General features: G+C 41.2%; 1 protein-coding gene across 2 annotated transcripts in view; it reads left to right on the top strand.

Moving 5' to 3' along the window:
- The window catches only part of Neb (nebulin), a 200,705-nt gene that overhangs the window by 101,163 nt on the left and 80,618 nt on the right, over window positions 1-18,924 (top strand). For both annotated transcript variants that reach the window (XM_021181047.2, XM_021181053.2), the window contains exons 68-77: window positions 1,438-1,545; window positions 2,578-2,889; window positions 4,189-4,392; window positions 5,547-5,651; window positions 6,880-6,987; window positions 7,636-7,947; window positions 9,805-10,008; window positions 11,115-11,219; window positions 11,362-11,469; window positions 12,425-12,736. In XM_021181047.2, coding sequence (XP_021036706.1) covers window positions 1,438-1,545; window positions 2,578-2,889; window positions 4,189-4,392; window positions 5,547-5,651; window positions 6,880-6,987; window positions 7,636-7,947; window positions 9,805-10,008; window positions 11,115-11,219; window positions 11,362-11,469; window positions 12,425-12,736 — 1,878 coding nt within the window. The remainder of the gene's footprint in view (window positions 1-1,437; window positions 1,546-2,577; window positions 2,890-4,188; window positions 4,393-5,546; window positions 5,652-6,879; window positions 6,988-7,635; window positions 7,948-9,804; window positions 10,009-11,114; window positions 11,220-11,361; window positions 11,470-12,424; window positions 12,737-18,924) is intronic.

Raw genomic sequence — 18,924 nt, 5'->3', positions numbered from 1 at the left:
ACACACACACACACACACACACACACACACACACGAGTGCAGGAGAGAAGTGCATGGGAGAAGCTGGATGTTCACTGATGCTGGTGTCATCATGAAACTTTCCTACTGGTTTGCAAAAGAGGTAACTGCTGCTCTAAAGTACCGAAACATCCACTACAATCTTTACCCAAGTATGATTGCACAGCGACCTGATTTTTTTTAAAGTAAAAAACACACATGAGTCTCTAGCACAGCACTGTACATCTGAGCATATTGAAACAAAAATCTGAAGACAGACCGTTTAAATCGTCATCATTTAGTGTAAATTATTATTCAGTAATCCCTAACATGAACTGTTGAGTCCAGTGTCTACATGGGATTTAGTGCTGCTTTAGAATAAACGTATGTCAGCTTGTGGCTAGGCGAAGAATATGTTGCTTTTACTGTGAAAACAGGAATATTTCCTAAAATAAATTTAAATTGGAATCACTTTTACTCAATGCACAGTTAGTGAGAAACACATCTCATTATGAATTCTAGTAACTTATTAATTTTTTTTACAATTAAAATTCGTTGAATAAAACAAGTATTTTACTAAACATGGTGCGTATACCTCATTCAACTTACCTCAGCCCTGAGGAACATGAGGTCGGAGGACTGTAAGTCCCAGGCCAGCCTGGGCTACATAGTGAGACACTGTCATGAAATCAGAGCAATGGTTTTGATTTACTGATTAGAAGTGATTATAAAGTCTACATTATTTCAAAAAGGATACAAAATTGCTCAAAATTTTCATGAACAAAGAAAAATTTTGTCTTTTGTCATAGAAACAACAGTGATGATGTTTCCTCGGTTTTAAAGAGATAGAAAATTTTTTTTGACTCAGAAGTCTTTGGTATCTGCTGTTCCTGTATCTGCTACGAGCTTCCAGCGGTTGAGACCAACGGCTCATGAACAATTAAATATTAACAGAGAAACATTGTTCACCTGGTCTTATTGCAGCATAGTTTTGATTATGAACACATACTTACAGTATTTTGCTATATATTATACAATGATTATACATTGAACAATTATACAACGGTGCTGGCAGCCAAGTAAAATAGTTCCTATCTCAAATCCAGAGTTATATTTCTTGGCTGATGAAAGGAGTAAGTGCTGACTGCCTAAAACACCACTGAGAACTGCTCACTTAGTGTCAAAAATCTGTAATGATTTATGCAAGGAGATACGATGTTACAATTTACTGAATGTGAAATTTCCATTTAATGTAACAGCTTGGAAAAAATCATTTTTGTTTTGTTTTGGTTAAGATTGCATAGTTCTATATCCAAGGGCTGTCTTCTTTTGACACCCCTCCCCACCCCAAAATGTGCTTTTCATGACACCCCTCTTCAAACTGTGGTTTTCAAGTGAATGTGACTTCTATATCTAAATGTATCTTTCTTCTTTCCCCAGAGCCTGTACCGCCAGGCCATGGAAGAAGCTAAGAAGGAAGGCTATGACTTGAGAAGTGATGCCATTCCCATTGTGGCTGCCAAGGCTTCCCGGGACATTGCTAGTGATGTAAGAGCTGACTCTGTGACCAGTCAGGCCAGCCACTGCCTCAGGGAATCACATCTCTGTAATACTATACGACTTCTCCTTTGAAGTCCTTACCACCCCCACTTAGTCGAGATGGAACTGTGGGTAGCTCACTCATGATCCCAGGCTCATGGTCTACTTGCACTGTGTGCCTTTGATCTTGCTTTTTCATCTTTGTTTAATAGAGCAGATGCCTCACAGTCAGATACACTGGTGTTGGGCTGCTCTTGGAATCCCAGGATACACTCAAGGCAATAAAGCCAGAAATGAAATAGACTTATCTGAGTTTGCCCACACAGGAAGGAGCGGGGAGGATAACCAAAGGCTAAAGGTCCCTTTGTACTGAGGGTTAAAAAAAAAAAATCATTATTTCTGTATTCTAAAAGTGAAGATAACAGATTCCTAGACATGTTTAAAGTTACCCAAAAGGTAGGCTTTTAAAGCCTTTTAGTTATGGTCCAGAAACGTGAAACTGACCGCAATAACTGTGGTGTGTGATCCCCCAGCATGTCCCCACTGTAGGGCAAAATGTCTCTGTAACTTTATCATTTGATGAAACCAAGACTAGACACATACTGAGTAACAGAAATTGTCCATTTCAAAACTATGTCTCCCAGGTTCCATTACGCTCCTGCAGGCTCTCTGTAGCTTGAGTAACATATGTGCTAAATTTCTCTACCTTTCCTAGGAAAAGAAACTTGGGAGCCACATAGGCTCATGCACAGGGGTCCCCTCAAGCAGGCTGGCAAGTAGGACCTCTCAGGCACGGGATTGGCTTGTGGCTATGGTTAGGCAGCTTATTTGGGGGTTCACTTTTTCTCAGTTATTGCCAGCCTATGATTCTCTGAACTTGTAGAAGAACAGTAGGGCTCTTCTTGCCCCAAGACATGGCATCTTGATGGAAGAAACTCCTTGTCCTATGATTTCACAGAGGGGCTTCCTCTTGGGAGCTACAGGCAGCGGTCCTTTCCATCCCTTCCTTCTTCCTTATGCTCTGGGCTGTGTCTTTTTCAGTACAAATACAAAGAAGCCTATCGGAAGCAGTTGGGTCACCACATTGGCGCTAGAGCGATACATGACGATCCCAAGATGATGTGGTCCCTCCACATTGCCAAAGTGCAGAGTGACCGTGAGTATAAGAAAGAATTTGAGAAATACAAGACAAGATACAGCAGCCCCGTGGACATGCTTGGTATTGTGTTGGCCAAGAAATGCCAAACCTTGGTCAGTGATGTGGACTACAAACACCCACTGCACGAATGGACCTGCCTGCCGGACCAGAATGATGTCATACAGGCCCGGAAAGCATATGACCTCCAGAGTGATGTGAGTATCCCTGATGCGGGACAAGACCCTATCAGAGACAAACCTGTGAGAGTCTGATGAGTGTCAAGGGCCTGGAACCTATATGTCCCTAGACGTATTCAATGCATATCTGAAAGGAGTTTCTCATTGGAAACCCCTCCAGAAGTTATGTGTGAAACAGGAAATGAGTACTAGCAAGTCTAGACAGAAGTGTGCCCCTAGTGATTCAGGCTTCTTTTGTCGGAATCAGCTCAAACTTAGCCCTCAAAATAGCAGTACTGACCCAGCCACGGTGGCTTATGCCTGCAATCCCAGAACCTTGGAAGTGAAAGAAGGAAGATCTGGAGTTCAAAGGCAGCCTTAGCTACACAGGAAGTTTTCAAGTCCAGCCTGAGATATAAGACTCTGTCTGGGAGGGGAGGAGGGGGGAAAAAGGGAGAGAGGAAAGAAGGAAGAAAGGAAAGAAAGAGAGAGAGAGAGAGAGTGGGGGGGGGTCACTGATGAGTTTTTGCCCAGCAAAATAGAAGTACATTGTTTTATATTACTTTAATAACTGTTTATACTTAAATTTATAGAAAAATATGAAAACATTCTTACTTTTTCAAGAGTCTTATATTAATAGTTATCTTATACTCATAGTTAGCTTGCCCTGTCAGGAATAACCTAGATAAACCCCTGATGTCATTACACTCAGCACGTTTCCTTTACTCACTTGGTTGTTTGTGATTTTTAGAGATGGAAATTAAGGCAAGGGCTTTTACAGTCACCGTACCTTGCACCATTGGTCTGCTCACATGGTTTGATTTGACCATTTAGCTAAGGCTGCCTTTGAACTCCAGATCTTCTTTCTTTCACTTCCAAGGTTCTGGGATTACAGGTGTAAGCCACCATGGCTGGGTCAGTACCGTTATTTTGAGAGCTAAATTTTAGCTGATTCAGACAAAAGAACACATAATTAGAACACATTTTCCAGGGCTTAAAGAGCACTGGTCCTCTATGAAAGATCTTGTAAAATTCTTAAGGACAGGACATTGTCCTTTTTGTTAGAAAAAAAGAAACTTCAAGAAAAACTCTTCAGAGAGCTCCACAGACTATCAGCCAGGGACTGGGTGTCTGACAGCTGACAGCTTTGTCTGCCAGCAGGAATTATACTTCCTTTTTCATTAATTTTAAAGGTTTTTGTATATGTATATATTATACATTGAGCATATTGCTACCTATACTCGCCTACCTTCTGTATTCCTGTGTCTTGAGTATGGTACATCATTGGGATGAATCAGTAGGCTAGTTAATGTATCTTTCTTACCTGTTGCTCTTCAGAATCTGTACAAGGCAGACCTGGAATGGATGAAAGGCATTGGCTGGGTTCCCATTGGTTCCTTGGAAGTTGTCAAAGCCAAGAGGGCCACAGAGATACTGAGTGACAACATCTACCGCCAGCGTCCTGACACACTGAAATTCACCAGTATAACCGACTCGCTGGAGCAGGTGCTGGCAAAAAATAATGCAATCACCATGAACAAGGTAAGTCTTCGCATTCACCGTGAAGCATCAAAAGTGACCACAGGGCAAGTCAAAGACTCTGGCATGCTGTTATGCCTTGAAGATTATCTTAAGACTAATTTCTCTCTCTCTCTCTCTCTGTCTCTGTCTCTGTCTCTCTCTCTGTCTCTGTCTCTGTCTCTCTCTGTCTCTCTCTGTCTCTCTCTCTCACACACAGTATAAACTAGAGTCTATATATAAAAACAAGTAGTTTGAAAACAACTCCTTTTGAGTTTAGAATACCTTTCTTAATATAAATGTTTTTCTACTGAAATATATGTATTATTTGATGATAGTTCAAATATTAAACTCTTGTTTAAAATATTATGAAAAAGAAGAGTAAAGTTGAGAGAGAAAAGTTTTAGAGAGGTCAGAAGAAGTTGGAGGGGAGAATTTGATCAATATACATTGTGTGTTATCTTAATGTTATTATTGCTATGATGAAACACCATGATCAAAGCAACTTGGGGAGTAAAAGATTTAACTTATACTTCCATATCATTGTCCATCCTTGAAGGAAGTCAGGACAGGAACTCAAACGGCAGAAACCTGGAGGCAGGAGCTGATGCAGAGGCCATGAAGGAGTGCTGCTTACTGGCAGCCTACTTTCTGATAGAACCCAAGACCACCTGCCTAAGGATGGCCCCACCCACAATGAGCTGGAGCCCTCCTCCATCATTCACTAATTAAGAAAACACCCTACCGGCTTGCCTGAAGCCTGGTGTTCCTTTCTCTCAAATGACTCCAGCCTGTGTCAAGTTGACATAAATCTAGCCAGCTCATACACTTTAATTTTCAAAGAATTAATTTGAAATATTACTTAAAATGCAAACATACTATATATAAAACCTGGCATGATAGTCCGTGCTTGTAATCCCAGTACTTGGGAAGTAGAGGCGAGGAGGAACAAGATCTAAACTGAGCTGTAGGAGACAACGAATCCTATGAGACAATAATTTCTTCTCTGACAGATTATACTTGGCAGAACTGTTGAATTCTGTAATAGCTAAAGTACTTATTTATACATTTTAGTAAGGAATGTAAGAATGTAGCTTTAGTAAATTTAGTTCTGCTTTGTATCAAAGAGATCACAATTTCTGTGGACACCAAAATCATTTTTCTCCTTTTCGTAATAGCGCCTGTACACGGAAGCCTGGGACAATGACAAGAAAACGATCCATGTCATGCCAGACACGCCAGAAATCATGTTGGCCAAACTCAACAGGATAAACTACAGCGATGTGAGTGTCCAGAGAGGAAAAGTGAGGGGCCGGGAGGCTTCCCTTAGTTAACTGCTTTGATTACTTTATCCCCTACCCTGCAACTGACATAGTTGGCAGAAGAAACAGTTCATCCTTGACTTAATCTTGAGCCATGTGGTGGGTCCGCGTAGAAGGCCAGCCCTCGGTTATCAGTCAGGAAGTGGAGTGCTTATGGGGAAGTAATCTACCAGAGTCGGTCCTCTCAAACCTTCCCTTGGGTCAGCCATGGGCGCAAGGTCCCTGTAGTCTGCTGCCACAAGTGTGGTCCAGCATCTGTAGATTTATCTCTGGCTTAAAGATGCTCAGAAACACTATACCTGTTATGAAAGTGTCTCAAGGTCTTTTATTGTTAACATTCCCTGAGTCATGTGTAACCATTTACATAGATTTATGTTGTATTATGTTTCATAAGTAACCTGGAGCTGATTTAATATATATAGGATGGTCAGGTAAGGTAAGCTATGTCTGTAAATCCTAGCATTCAGAAGGACGGCTGAGGCAGGGAGGGTCATGGGTTTGAGCATACTCTGGGCTACATAACAAGGTCTGGGACAACCTGAGCTTTTTCAAGACTTGAAAATAGAGAGCTCTACTTAGAGATGTGCTTAGGCTACCATGTGTATAAGGGACTTGAATGTCAAAGGACTTCATGTGGGGAGAGAGCTTTTAGACCAAACCCTTCTCAGGCACGGAGGTGTAACTGTATTTTCAGTGAGTTCCTGTGTTCTTGCTCTGATTTTCATTTGGTGTTCCTGCAGATAGTTGGTCGTCTTTATCTGGACCAATATTTTCATAATGGCAACGATTCCTAACCAATCATGTTCCACTATAGTAGCCTACATGGATTTTTCCAAAAAAACAAATATATTCCATTTTAAAGACACTTTCCTTATTCTTTCTCCTTTCATTAAGGTGATGTTTTTAATATTCTGAGGCACTAGTAAGAGCTGGATTTTTATATGTGCTCCTTTGGGAAAAATAAAATATCTGCAACCAAATGTTGATGTACCTCCAAACATTTTTTAGACTTCCCAATCAGGAGAGCCTGGCGTTTCAGACACATGCCTGTGAATCTGTGGGCTGTGAGACATGCTACGAGAGCACTTAGGGGCTTCAATTCAGTCACTGAAATGAGGACAGGAAAAAATGATCAGAAATCAGGTTCATTTCTTCTGAAGGGAGTGGTAACTAAGGACTCTTTCCACAGAAACTCTACAAAGTGTCTCTGGAGGAGGCCAAGAGGCAAGGCTATGACCTGCGAGTGGATGCCATTCCTATCCGATCAGCCAAGGCTTCAAGAGAGATCGCTAGTGATGTAAGTTGATTGCTTTTAAAGAAATGTTTCTTTCTTTAAAGCTGTTATTGGCTGCAAGTTTTCAGAGTGTTTCTTGCTACACCTTGCTTACACTTCCAAGTTTCATCTCCCTTTGGTGGCTCCCCTCCAATGCAAAGTTAAAGATTGGAAGGGGTTGGGGTGAGGGAGGAACTGACCCATGCCCATTATGCCTATTAGTCCGGTAAAGACCTACTGGTTTGTTTGTTTCATCTCATTTTCTGGTACTGGAGATAGAACCCAGGGTCTTGCTCATACTAGGTGATAGCTCTCCAACCAAGCTGTGTCCCAGTCCTTTTATTTTTGAACCTCAGAAATTTAACAGTAGTTAATCCAGATGTTACCTGACATTACAGATAAATGGTTTAAAAAAAAAAACCTATATCTTTACTTGTTAAGGAATTCAGTATACACTGGGTAGTGTGATTTAGAAAAAGGGGGAAAACAAAATATAAGAAGCCCTGCAGTCCAGGCTCCACTCTACTACAATCATGAACTGTGGCCATCAGGATCCTGTTGTATAACAGGGTGGGTGATGCGCATCTCTGTGCTGCTTGATAATAGTGGGGGAAACACATAGAAGTAGTATGTGTCCTTTTTGTCAGGTTGACAAACCTTTTCTTTCTTCAGTACAAGTACAAGGAAGGCTACCGTAAGCAGCTGGGCCACCACATCGGTGCCCGCGGTATACATGATGACCCCAAGATGATGTGGTCCATGCATGTGGCAAAGATCCAGAGTGACAGGGAGTACAAGAAGGACTTTGAGAAGTGGAAGACCAAGTATAGCAGCCCAGTGGACATGCTGGGCGTGGTGCTGGCCAAGAAGTGCCAGATCCTTGTAAGTGACATAGACTACAAGCATCCTCTCCACGAGTGGACATGCCTGCCTGACCAGAATGATGTCATCCAGGCACGAAAGGCCTATGATCTCCAGAGCGATGTGAGTGGGTCTAATGTTCTTCAGCCATATGTTCTAATAGTTTGGGGGGGGCTTACTAAATTATCAGTGTTATATAGAATCTTTGGGAAGTCTAATAAAACCCATGAACCATTCTCAAGGCAGTGGTATAAAAATCATAAAATAAGCACTAGGCTCAAAGGAAACCAATCATATTGAGAATGATTATGAAAATATTAAACCAAATCTGAGGTATGGTAATATGTATAGTTATGTGTTAACATAGTAAATAATTATAGTCATATATATAATAACAAGCTCTGGGTATAATAACTAATTCTAAAGACATGTGAAGAGCATAAATATTTTAATGATCTATTTATTTTTTATTTTTGCACATTGGGGTTTTACCTGTATATATGTCTGAGTGAGGGTGTTGGATCCCCTGGAACTGGAGTTCCAGACAGTTGCGAGCTGCCATGTGGGTGCTGGGAATTGAACCCCAGACAGGCCTCTGGAAGAGCAACTAGTACTCATATTTGCTGAACCAGTTCTCCAGAGCACTGAGCAAAAATATTTTAAGAAATATGCAACATCTGCAATAATACAATAGTGTCTATAACATCTGTTGCTTACTCAGGCACATGTACTATTGATACATACTGTTGTGCATACTTTTACTTGTAAGTACGAATGCTATGTTTCAGCTAGATGTTAATAAAAACACGGATGTTAGATTTAGTTCTGTCCAAGGTCATTGATGTCAGGTTAAGAATTCCTGATCTAGAAGATGGTCTAGTCGGCCATCGTTGGAAAGAGAGGCCCATTGGTCTTGCAAACTTTATATGCCCCAGTACAGGGGAAACACCAGGGCCAAAAAGTGGGAGTAGGTGGGTAAGGGAGTGGGGGGGAGGGTATGGGGAATAGCATTGGAAATGTAAATGAAGAAAATACCTAATAAATAAAATAATAATAATAAAATAAATAAATAAAAGAATTCCTGATCTAAAGCAAACTGATTAATTATATCATCCTTTTACTGATGCCCTATTTTAATATGAAGCATCAGTAATAATTTGTGAATGAACATTTAGGGATGCATCATGCAGGTTTTGACCAATTTTCTAGTAAAATGAAAAATTATAGTGACCTAAAACCAAAAGAGACACCTCTGTTGCCTGAAGTAGGCAACCTGCGGCCTCTCAGACACCCCCTTATTGGTATAGTCAATTCTTGTTTTGACTGGACGCTGACTAAATAATTACTTTTGCAAGAGTCATAAAAGTAATGGTATAATTTTTTTAATTCCTTAAAAAAAAAACATAAAAATAAAATGCTGTTGCCCTTCCTTGTAAGAAAAGTTCTCCTATAGCTGATTATTTGAATTCAATGAATAAAATGAATTATAAGACCAAGTACAAAAAACCCAGACTAAATGCAAGGAAAATATGATTCAGACACACAGACATAAAAGCCATATGAAAATACTACTTATATTTGCACAAGAAAGTATATTTATTCATGAAGCTCTCTGTGAAGGCTGCTGCTGAACAAGATAGGAGCCTGCTGTGTTTGAAGAGGATTGTTCCCACCTGGGAAAGAGTGAACATCACATCAGACAGCGAGCACCTTACTCTAGAAGTCAGACAGTGATTTCCTGAATGTTGTTTCATGCCACTGAAATCAAATGTTGATGAGGTTTTGTGGCCCTTCGGGGGGATAAAAACCAGCAAATATCAGCCAACTTCAGGGACAAGGATTTAAACCATTTTTCACAAAGATGAGCCTTCCTAAAATTGCACACAAATATGATTTAGTAGTTACTTGTATGGGTTCTGTCGACGTCAGATGCCAGAATGACTATAGATAACGTCTGAATGTTCACCACTACCTTTGCAGGCTGTGTACAAGGCTGATCTTGAGTGGCTGAGGGGCATTGGATGGGTTCCCATTGGCTCTGTAGAGGTCGAGAAGGTGAAGAGAGCAGGTGAAATCCTGAGTGACAGGAAGTATCGCCAACCTGCAGACCAGCTGAAGTTCACATGTATTACAGACACCCCAGAAATTGTCCTGGCAAAGAGTAATGCCATCACTATGAGCAAGGTGAGTCCTTAGGTGTCACCCGAGCCAGGCCTCCCAGGGACTTGGCCCATGGTGTTGGAAACGGCCTGATGAGCCAGGGGGCAGCAGTCAGGACAGGGCCTTCTTCTTCAGCCTCCTGCAGAAGGACTGCAGCTATTCTAGCTGACTCCCTGTGCTTTTCTCCAATGATGCCCTCTAACCATGTATACATGTGAAAGCCGAACCTGGGGTGATCTCCTACAGCAATGCACATGCCCTCTGACCTTCCCCGGCATGGACCACTGGCCCAACTGCAGCACACATAGACCTCGGTGTTCTTGGTCCATGTTGCATGCAACAGCTTAGTTGCTTCTTTTGCTCTGCTGACTTAGGCTGTGAAAATCCACTTTTGAAACGGAGCTGTATATGCTTGCAGTATTAGGACACAAAATAGGAGATGCTTTTCTACAGAGTCCCAACTTATCTGCTTATACCTTATCAAATCAGTAGGTACATTAACATTTAATTGAATCGAACTTATATGAATTCTGCTAACCCTGCCTAGATGTCTTTCAGTCATTCTGGAAATGAGAGAGTTTGTAGAATAAAACTCCAGAATCTATTTTCAATACACCATTCCCATCCAGGACAACCACAAAGAAGAACAGGAAAGAGAGAAAAAGACACACACACAGAGACAGAGACACAGAAGAGACACAGAGACACCGACAATCTACTATCGCTCAAGGCATTTTACATACTATAATCTCTTAATAATCACCAACACATGCCGTTATCTACTTTTAAACAGGAGTGTGTAGAGTATACACCCTTCTCAAGAGCACCCAGCTTCATCCTGCGGCTGACTTCTCTGTGTTTGATCTCTGCTATATTGCACATGTGTAACCCAATGGCCCTCTAGAGGTTTAATGAGGAAGATCAGGGTTTCACTGGGTGAAACCAATTCATAATTAAACTATTGTATTGGTTTATGGGAGCTCTAAGGCCATGTTCTAGTTGTTTCAATGTTGCCATGTTTTATTGATTGCTACCTAACAGGGCTTTATTTGTAGTAACTTTGGTGATCTTTGACACTAACTGTAAGGTTACTGGCTTCTGCAAAAGGTTTTATTGTTCCTTCTCCACAGCATTTGTACACAGAAGCTTGGGACGCTGACAAAGCCTCCATCCACGTCATGCCAGACACCCCTGAAATCCTGCTGGCCAAGAGCAATTCTGCCAATATCAGCCATGTAAGAGATGTTCTTGGGTGTTGCTTAAGCCTTCGTAGAAACCTTTAAAATAATTTTCCACCTTAATAGTGTCTTGTCTGGGAGTGGCCTGCTGGGTTTCTAAAACAGGTCCGTGTTCTGTTGTATTTCCCTTTCTACCTAGAAACTATATACCAAGGGATGGGATGAATCAAAGATGAAGGACTATGACCTGAGAGAGGATGCTATTTCCATCAAAAGTGCCAAGGCCTCCAGGGACATTGCCAGTGATGTGAGTTCCTTCACCTGTACTTTAGATCCTGGGCTTTTCGTAGTGCTGTGCATCCAACAGTCTGACTAGTGGACTGTTGTGGTAAATCTCTCTAACCCAGGTATGCCCCAGCAATGAAAATACAACATAGTTAATGTGAATACATGCTGTGCGCCTAGATTGGGCAGATCTACCACTACACTACCATCGTCCACATCTATGAGACCCCTTAGAACTTGCAGTTTCTAGAGGCCATGTGCTTCTGCTCTGCTTTTCTCCTTCTTCCTCCTCCTCTGAGTCCTCTCCCTCTTCCATTTTCTCCTTCTTCTCCCTCCCTCGCCTTCTGCTCCACCTTCCCTTTTATCTGCCCAATCATCAGCTCTCCTTTATTTTACAAATTAAGGTGGGAATCAGGTTTACAAGAAATCACCTGAGTGTGACTCATTCCTTGTTCCAAACCCCTCACGGGAGAATGGAATTAACATCAAATATAATTAGCCCCAGGGCTATCCACAACAGTGGACCACTTCATAATTGCTTCTATGTGCATTTCCCCAGACCTTTCCCCTTGTTTTTGCAGAGAGTACATTTTTGAATTAAATTTGCTGCAAGGAAAGGTCTCAGCAATGAGGATGTATCAATCATTACAGTCTTTTAAATCTAATTCATTCTATATCATGCATGTGTGCCTGCATGTATGTCCATGCAACATGTGAACATTGTGTTCAAGGAGCCCTGAAGAGGGCAGCAGATCCCTCAGTGAGTTTGCAGGTGCTGGGAATAACATCTTGTCTTCTGGAAGAGCAGCCAATACTCTTAACCACAAGGCCATCTCTTTAGCCCCATTATTTTCATAATAACATAAAAATGTAAACATCGTACTGGGCTGTCAGAAAGCTGAAGGTTTGAAATTCTTGTACGTTTCATGTGACTTAAACCTTTTTTTTTTTTTCTGAACCTGTTTCTGGCATTTTAGTACAAATATAAGGAAGCCTATGAAAAACAAAAAGGCCACCACATCGGAGCCCAGAGTGTTGAAGATGATCCCAGGATCATTTGCGCCATGCATGCAGGGAAGATTTACAGTGACAGGGAGTACAAGAAGGAATTCCAAAAATGGAAGACCAAGTTCAGCAGCCCAGTGGACATGCTGGGGGTGGTGCTGGCCAAGAAGTGCCAGACCTTGGTCAGCGATGTGGACTACCGTAACTACCTGCACAACTGGACTTGCCTGCCTGACCAGAACGACATTATTCAAGCAAAGAAGGCCTATGAACTGCAGAGTGATGTATGTAACATCAACTTGGGGACAGATGATGAAGGAGGCGGGAATATTTGTTAATTGTTCTATCAGAGCCCTGGGCATAGATGTGTGGTCTATGCACAACCCAGGGAAGTGTTATCCACATTGTAATACCTAGATGAAAAGCCCTACTGAGGCCATATCTTTTATTTCCAAACAATTCTTTCATGTCCTTTGTAATTTCTAGCAAATCAAACAGATACAGGAAAATCTGAACATTTAAGAATAATTATCACCAGTTCCAAAACAGTGTATGAGTCATTTATCACAGGGTTAAAATGGAAAGAGATTCAACAAAAGTTCCCTTTAAATCTTTTCAATTACATAACTGTCTTAAAAGTTCAAATAATTATATTGTGGCATCATAAATACTACTAATATAGAAAGTAGAAATAACTATGCTTTTACAAATGACTTTTGTCATCAGTCTTAAAACCCCTGAATCCTATAAGAATAAAGTTCTTCCTTGTATACAACCAACATTCCCCTTGCTTCCCGCCTCTTTCCTCAAACCCTTGGGTTTTCAGCTAGCAGGGGGTGTGTCTAACATTCAGAACTCTTTGCTCTGACATCTTGGCAGAGTGTGTATAAAGCAGATCTGGAGTGGCTGCGTGGCATTGGCTGGATGCCGGAAGGCTCCATAGAAATGACCAGAGTGAAGGGCGCCCAAGACCTTGTGAATGAGAGACTGTATAGGACACGACCGGAAGCCTTGAAGTTCACCTCCATTGTCGATACTCCAGAAGTTGTCCTGGCAAAAGCCAATTCTCTGCAAATGAGTGAGGTAAGAGCCGTCCAACTACTGAGCTTCCATGTTTCCAGACAGTGTTCAGTCGACAATAGATAAAGCTGAGGAAACAGACTGTTCTCTTCAAACAATTTTATGGAGGGTGCAAGTCTGAGGGTATCGGGGACTAGCTTAATGCAGTCACGTTGAAAGTAGAACTCTGATGGGGGAATATGTCTTTCCCTTCTCACAGGGACATTGAAATACTAAACTGAAAGGTCTCACTCCATTGCAATTCAAGGAATTACGTATTTAACTCTTAGTAGTACTAAGGCAAGGGACATGATGCTCTGTAATAGTGTAGCGTTACATGAGTCAGGAGTTCCCAGAGAAACCGATCCAGAGGGATCTATCTACAAATGAATATGTAGAAAAAAAGAAATGACAACTTTAAGAAATTGGCTCATGTCATTATGTAGGCTGGCAATTCCAGGATCTGCAAGATAGATTAGCAGGTTGGAAACCAGGGAAAAATGGCAGCTCACTGTCATGGGTGGTCTGCTGACAGAGTTCCTTCTCGATAGGGGACTTGAGAATATTACAAGCTCCAACTGATGGACAAGGCCCATCCACACAATGGGAGAATTTTGTGTTCTCTGAAGTCTACGGAATGTCAGGCTCTATGTCTGAATACCACTGTTTATTCAAGTTAAAGCATCCGATTAGCCATTATAAGTACCTATGGAAACATTTGATTTTAAATAGTATTGTTGCCAAGGCTTAATGTTTCAGATATCCATTACCTGCTGCTGAGTTAAAGTGATGTTTCCTTTTTGATCCACAGAGGCTGTATCAGGAAGCCTGGAATAAGGATAAAACCAATATCAGCCTTCCCTTGGACACCCCAGCGATGCTCCAGGCCCAAATCAATGCCTTGCAGATTAGCAACGTAAGGAGAATAAGCACAGAGGGCACAAAGTCTTTATCTCCTAGATAATGAATAAGGCCCATGGATTCTGGTGCTATGGGTTTTTTTTTTCCCCTTAGCATCCATAGATAGAAATTCTGTCTTTTAAAAGGTTAGTGTAACTGCATGGGTGAGTGCCTAGACTCTAGATGTTCTCTCTGTAGCCTCGTAACCATCTTCCTATAGCCAACATCTGTGACTTAATTGCTTATGAGTCCCTGGAAGTAATTAAATCCCGGTCAAACACCTCCATGCTCAACAGCATCTACCGTCATCTCAGGCCTTCTGATAATATCTTTTTGTTTGACATCGCAAAGCCAAGTGATAGACAAGGGAAATTTATAATGATAAAGAGCAAGAGATAATGTCACATTTTCCCATCAAAAAACTCCTGAGTTTTGGGCAGTGGTGGTGCACACCTTTAATTCCAGTTTTGGGGAGGCAGAGGCAGGTGGGTGAATCTTTGTGAGTTCGAGGTCAGCCTGGTCTTGAGAGTGAGAGACAGCCAGGGCTACACAAAGAAACTCTGGCTCAAAAAGAGCAAGGAGGGGGTGCAGGGAAGAGAAGAAAAGAAAGCCTGAGTTAAAGGGCAAAATGAAAGGAAAATCCTCCACAGGTCTTCCTGGACCTTAATATAAATAAGCCATCCCTGGCTTCACCATTCCTTCTGAAATCCCCATGCATTTGGGCAGGAAGAGATTTTCAAACACGCATCAAGTTGTGATGAAAGTAGATGTTCAGCCATTGGTACTACTGGATGTTTAGCTTTAAATTTTATATCAGAGGTTTCCTCTACTACAAAGTAAACATCCAACAGCAAAGGACTCCAGAGATGAATGTCTTTCTTATACCACCTTTATATCATGGGTTACGATGCCTGGTAGGTATACTATGAGTGTCTTTATTTACTAAACAAACCTGTGTTCTGGCTCACTAGAAACTCTATCAAAAAGACTGGGATGAAGCCAAGCAGAAAGGCTACGACTTGCGAGCAGATGCCATTGAAATCAAGCATGCCAAAGCCTCCAGGGAGATCGCCAGTGAGGTAACGTCCTTGCTTGCTTTTGGGCTCTCTCCTTTGTAAAACAAATACTTTGTTCCAAGAATCTTATTTTCTTTTCATGATTCATGCAAACAATCATGTTTTATCTTGGGCTGAAGTCATTCTCTACTTGGAAATATTAAAAGGGGTAAAAACATTATAGTTAGAATAAGTAGAGATATAATTTCTGCATTGTTTATTGGCAACAACAAAATATCATAAAAGCACTTTTAAAATTTTGGATGAAAATTCAGGAACCAATACAATATCATTTCATCCCCCAAATATTTCTGGCATTCTTCACAGTATAAGTGATGATCATTCTGTACACTACTTAAGACTTGAAATCATATTTTATATCAAATATTTTATGCTAGAGGCTTATGTATAATATCTCAGCAATGTCTTCAAGTTTACTTCTTGCCTTTTAAAATTCACTAGCAGTAACGTAATTATCCTCTAAACTGTCCTATGCTCCCAGCTCCAACTTTTAAATACTCCTTCCTTAAGCTGGGCATGCTGGCATGTTTCTTTAATCCCAGTACTCAGGAGGCAGAGGCAGGCGGATTTCTGAGTTCAAGGCTAGCCTGGTCTACAGAGTGAGTTCCAGGGCAGCCAGGGATACACAGAGAAACCCTGTCTCAAAAAACCAACCAACTAACCAAAACAACAACAAAGCACTCCTTCTTCCAAACAACAACAAAGCACTCCTGTTCCCGTCCTCTGGTCCCTCTATACCTTATCTGTTCACATAGAGCTTCCTCTCCTCTGTCTCACCTCTTAACCACCAGTACCCACACCTTAATCCCAGTTTTCTCCCTTTGATCCAAATGTTTCCAAGTTGTCTGGACACAAGAAAGAAAAGGGCACCATCTCCCTCCAGAGCTTATCAGGTGAAAGCTCTTGTCCACAGACATCTCCTGCTTGAAACCAGTGATCTTGCTTCATGAAAAATGTATACATTTCTTCCCATCTTTAAAATCATGCCCATGACTCTTCCCTACCTGAGGTCCCCTCAGCACCCTGGGGGTCTGTCTGACTGAACCCTCCATCTGCCCAGCAACCTTATTACCTCCACTGTACAATCTTTCTTTTGAATTATTGAATATCATAGGATCTATGTCACAATAACACTAGGAGAATGAATTGTAATTATAATTGGCGCTGTTTATTTTTGAATGTAAAGAACTCATCCGTTTGGTATGGATAAACCTCACACGTCTGAAGCTCTCATAGTAGGTCTGGCAAACAGTATTTGCTCAGAAATGTTAGGGTTTTTTTTACATTATTTCAATTCACCATAATGTTTTCTTCCTGACTCATTCATCTGCCTAAAATAGTCCTGATTTCTTTTAAACTGAAATATATAATGACTTCCAGTGTTGAGCCAAATTGCATTAAGATTAAGATTCTGAAATCACTTAAAGAAAAATATAAATACATTATTTGTCTTTTTCTCTGTTTTTCTTTTCAACCACAACTTTAGTACAAATACAAAGAAGGTTACAGAAAGCAGCTGGGCCACCACGTGGGTTTCCGCAGCCTGCAAGATGACCCCAAGTTGGTATGGTCTATACATGCTGCTAAGATCCAGAGTGACAGAGAATACAAGAAAGCCTATGAGAAGTCGAAAGGCATTTACAACACACCCTTGGATATGATGTCAATTGTTCAAGCCAAGAAATGCCAAGTCCTGGTCAGCGATGTTGATTATCGCAATTACCTGCACCAGTGGACGTGCCTGCCAGATCAGAACGATGTGATCCAGGCTAAGAAAGCCTATGAGCTGCAGAGCGATGTAAGTGTGTGTGAGCCTCCAAGGAGATGGAATGTGTGCATTTAATCGTAGTGTGTGCTCCAGAGGCCCCAATCGAGCAGCAATCTTAATACGACCTATGCCATTCTGCACAGCCCATGGTAATAATAGAAGCCATCCCAACATTTTCTATCTTGTGAAGGAATCTTGTTGGTGATGGCAGGATCCTATTCACCAACATTTTTTTTTAAGAAATCAATCTTAGCTGGGTGTGGTGGCGCACGCCTTTAGTCCCAGCACTTGGGAGGCAGAGGCAGGTGGATTTCTGAGTTCAAGGCCAGCCTGGTCTACAGATTGAGTTCCAGGACAGCCAAGGGTACACAGAGAAACCCTGTCTCGAAAAAATAACAACAACAAAAAAAATCCATCTTATTCTATGTAATTAAATTGAAAGTTTCAGTCCTCCTATTCTGACCTTTGTGTGATCTGATATCTACATTACAGAAACAGATAAAAACATACAGAAATATTAGTTTAATTCAAGTGACACATATAGAAAATAATATGGAGATATTTTCTTACTGTCCATACATCTAAAGGGCTCCTTCCCTAATATTGCTACATCTGTTGTTCTTGGTGGCTCATGAAAGATACTTCAAGTACTAAGCACAAAATCTCAATTTAGTACAAAAGTAAAACTGTGTGCCAGTGCCATCTGTCCTTCTACCCATTGCTGTCCCTCATTCCACCAAGTGCCAGTTAGGAACTATGCTCTAGTTCCCTCAGGAGATCTAAGGACAGGTGGCAGAGACGTAACATGCAAAGATTCAAGTTTAATCAAAATGATGTCTGGCTGACATAAGCAGGGCTTACATCTTCTAATGTCAAGTTCTCCTGGCTAACCTGCGTCTTCCTACTGTGTGTTTCTCTCCTCCCTACAGAATGTGTACAAATCAGACCTTGAATGGATGAAGGGTATCGGATGGTTGACGGAGGGTTCTGTGGAAGTGATGAGAGTGAAGAATGCTCAGAATCTTTTGAATGAAAGGTTGTACCGAATAAGGCCTGAGGCCTACAAATTCACCAGCATTGTCGACACTCCAGAGGTGATCCTGGCGAAGACCAATGCTCTGCAAATCAGTGAGGTAAGCTGGTGCGGTTATGTTTCCAAGACAAAGCTCAGTCAAGGGGAGTTCGGTTTGTGAACTTCAGATTTACCAGTCTTATGGGAAGTAAGATCTGGGGAACAGCTGAGTCCAGATGTTCACAGTCAGTTCACCATCTCTGTCAAGACAACTGGGTCCAGAGTCTGACACACATTTTAATTGCGTTTGAAGATGCAAACTGAAATGCTGCTTAATACTTTAATCATAAAATTGTCACCTATTTGTGGCTATTTAATCATGACATAGGCTGAGAAGTTCCAGGGCAGTTCTATCTTTAGACATCATGACAGTTATTTTGGCTAAGAAGGCAAAGTTCTAATTGGTACTGTATGTTATCAGAATTTCTATAATATAGACGTGAGAGTCACATGACTATATGTAGTAATTGGACAAGAATTTTTATTACCATATTTAAATTTATATTGTATTATATATGAATTATTTATGAAGCTATTTGATATTTGTAAATAAAAAATACTATATATGTGTGTGTGTGTGTGTGTGTGTGTGTGTGT

The sequence above is a fragment of the Mus caroli genome, chromosome 2 (assembly GCF_900094665.2).
Source record: "Mus caroli chromosome 2, CAROLI_EIJ_v1.1, whole genome shotgun sequence".
NCBI lineage: Eukaryota > Metazoa > Chordata > Mammalia > Rodentia > Muridae > Mus > Mus caroli.
The sequence above is the reverse complement of the archived record's forward strand: the minus strand, read 5'-3'. Positions and strand labels throughout refer to the sequence as shown.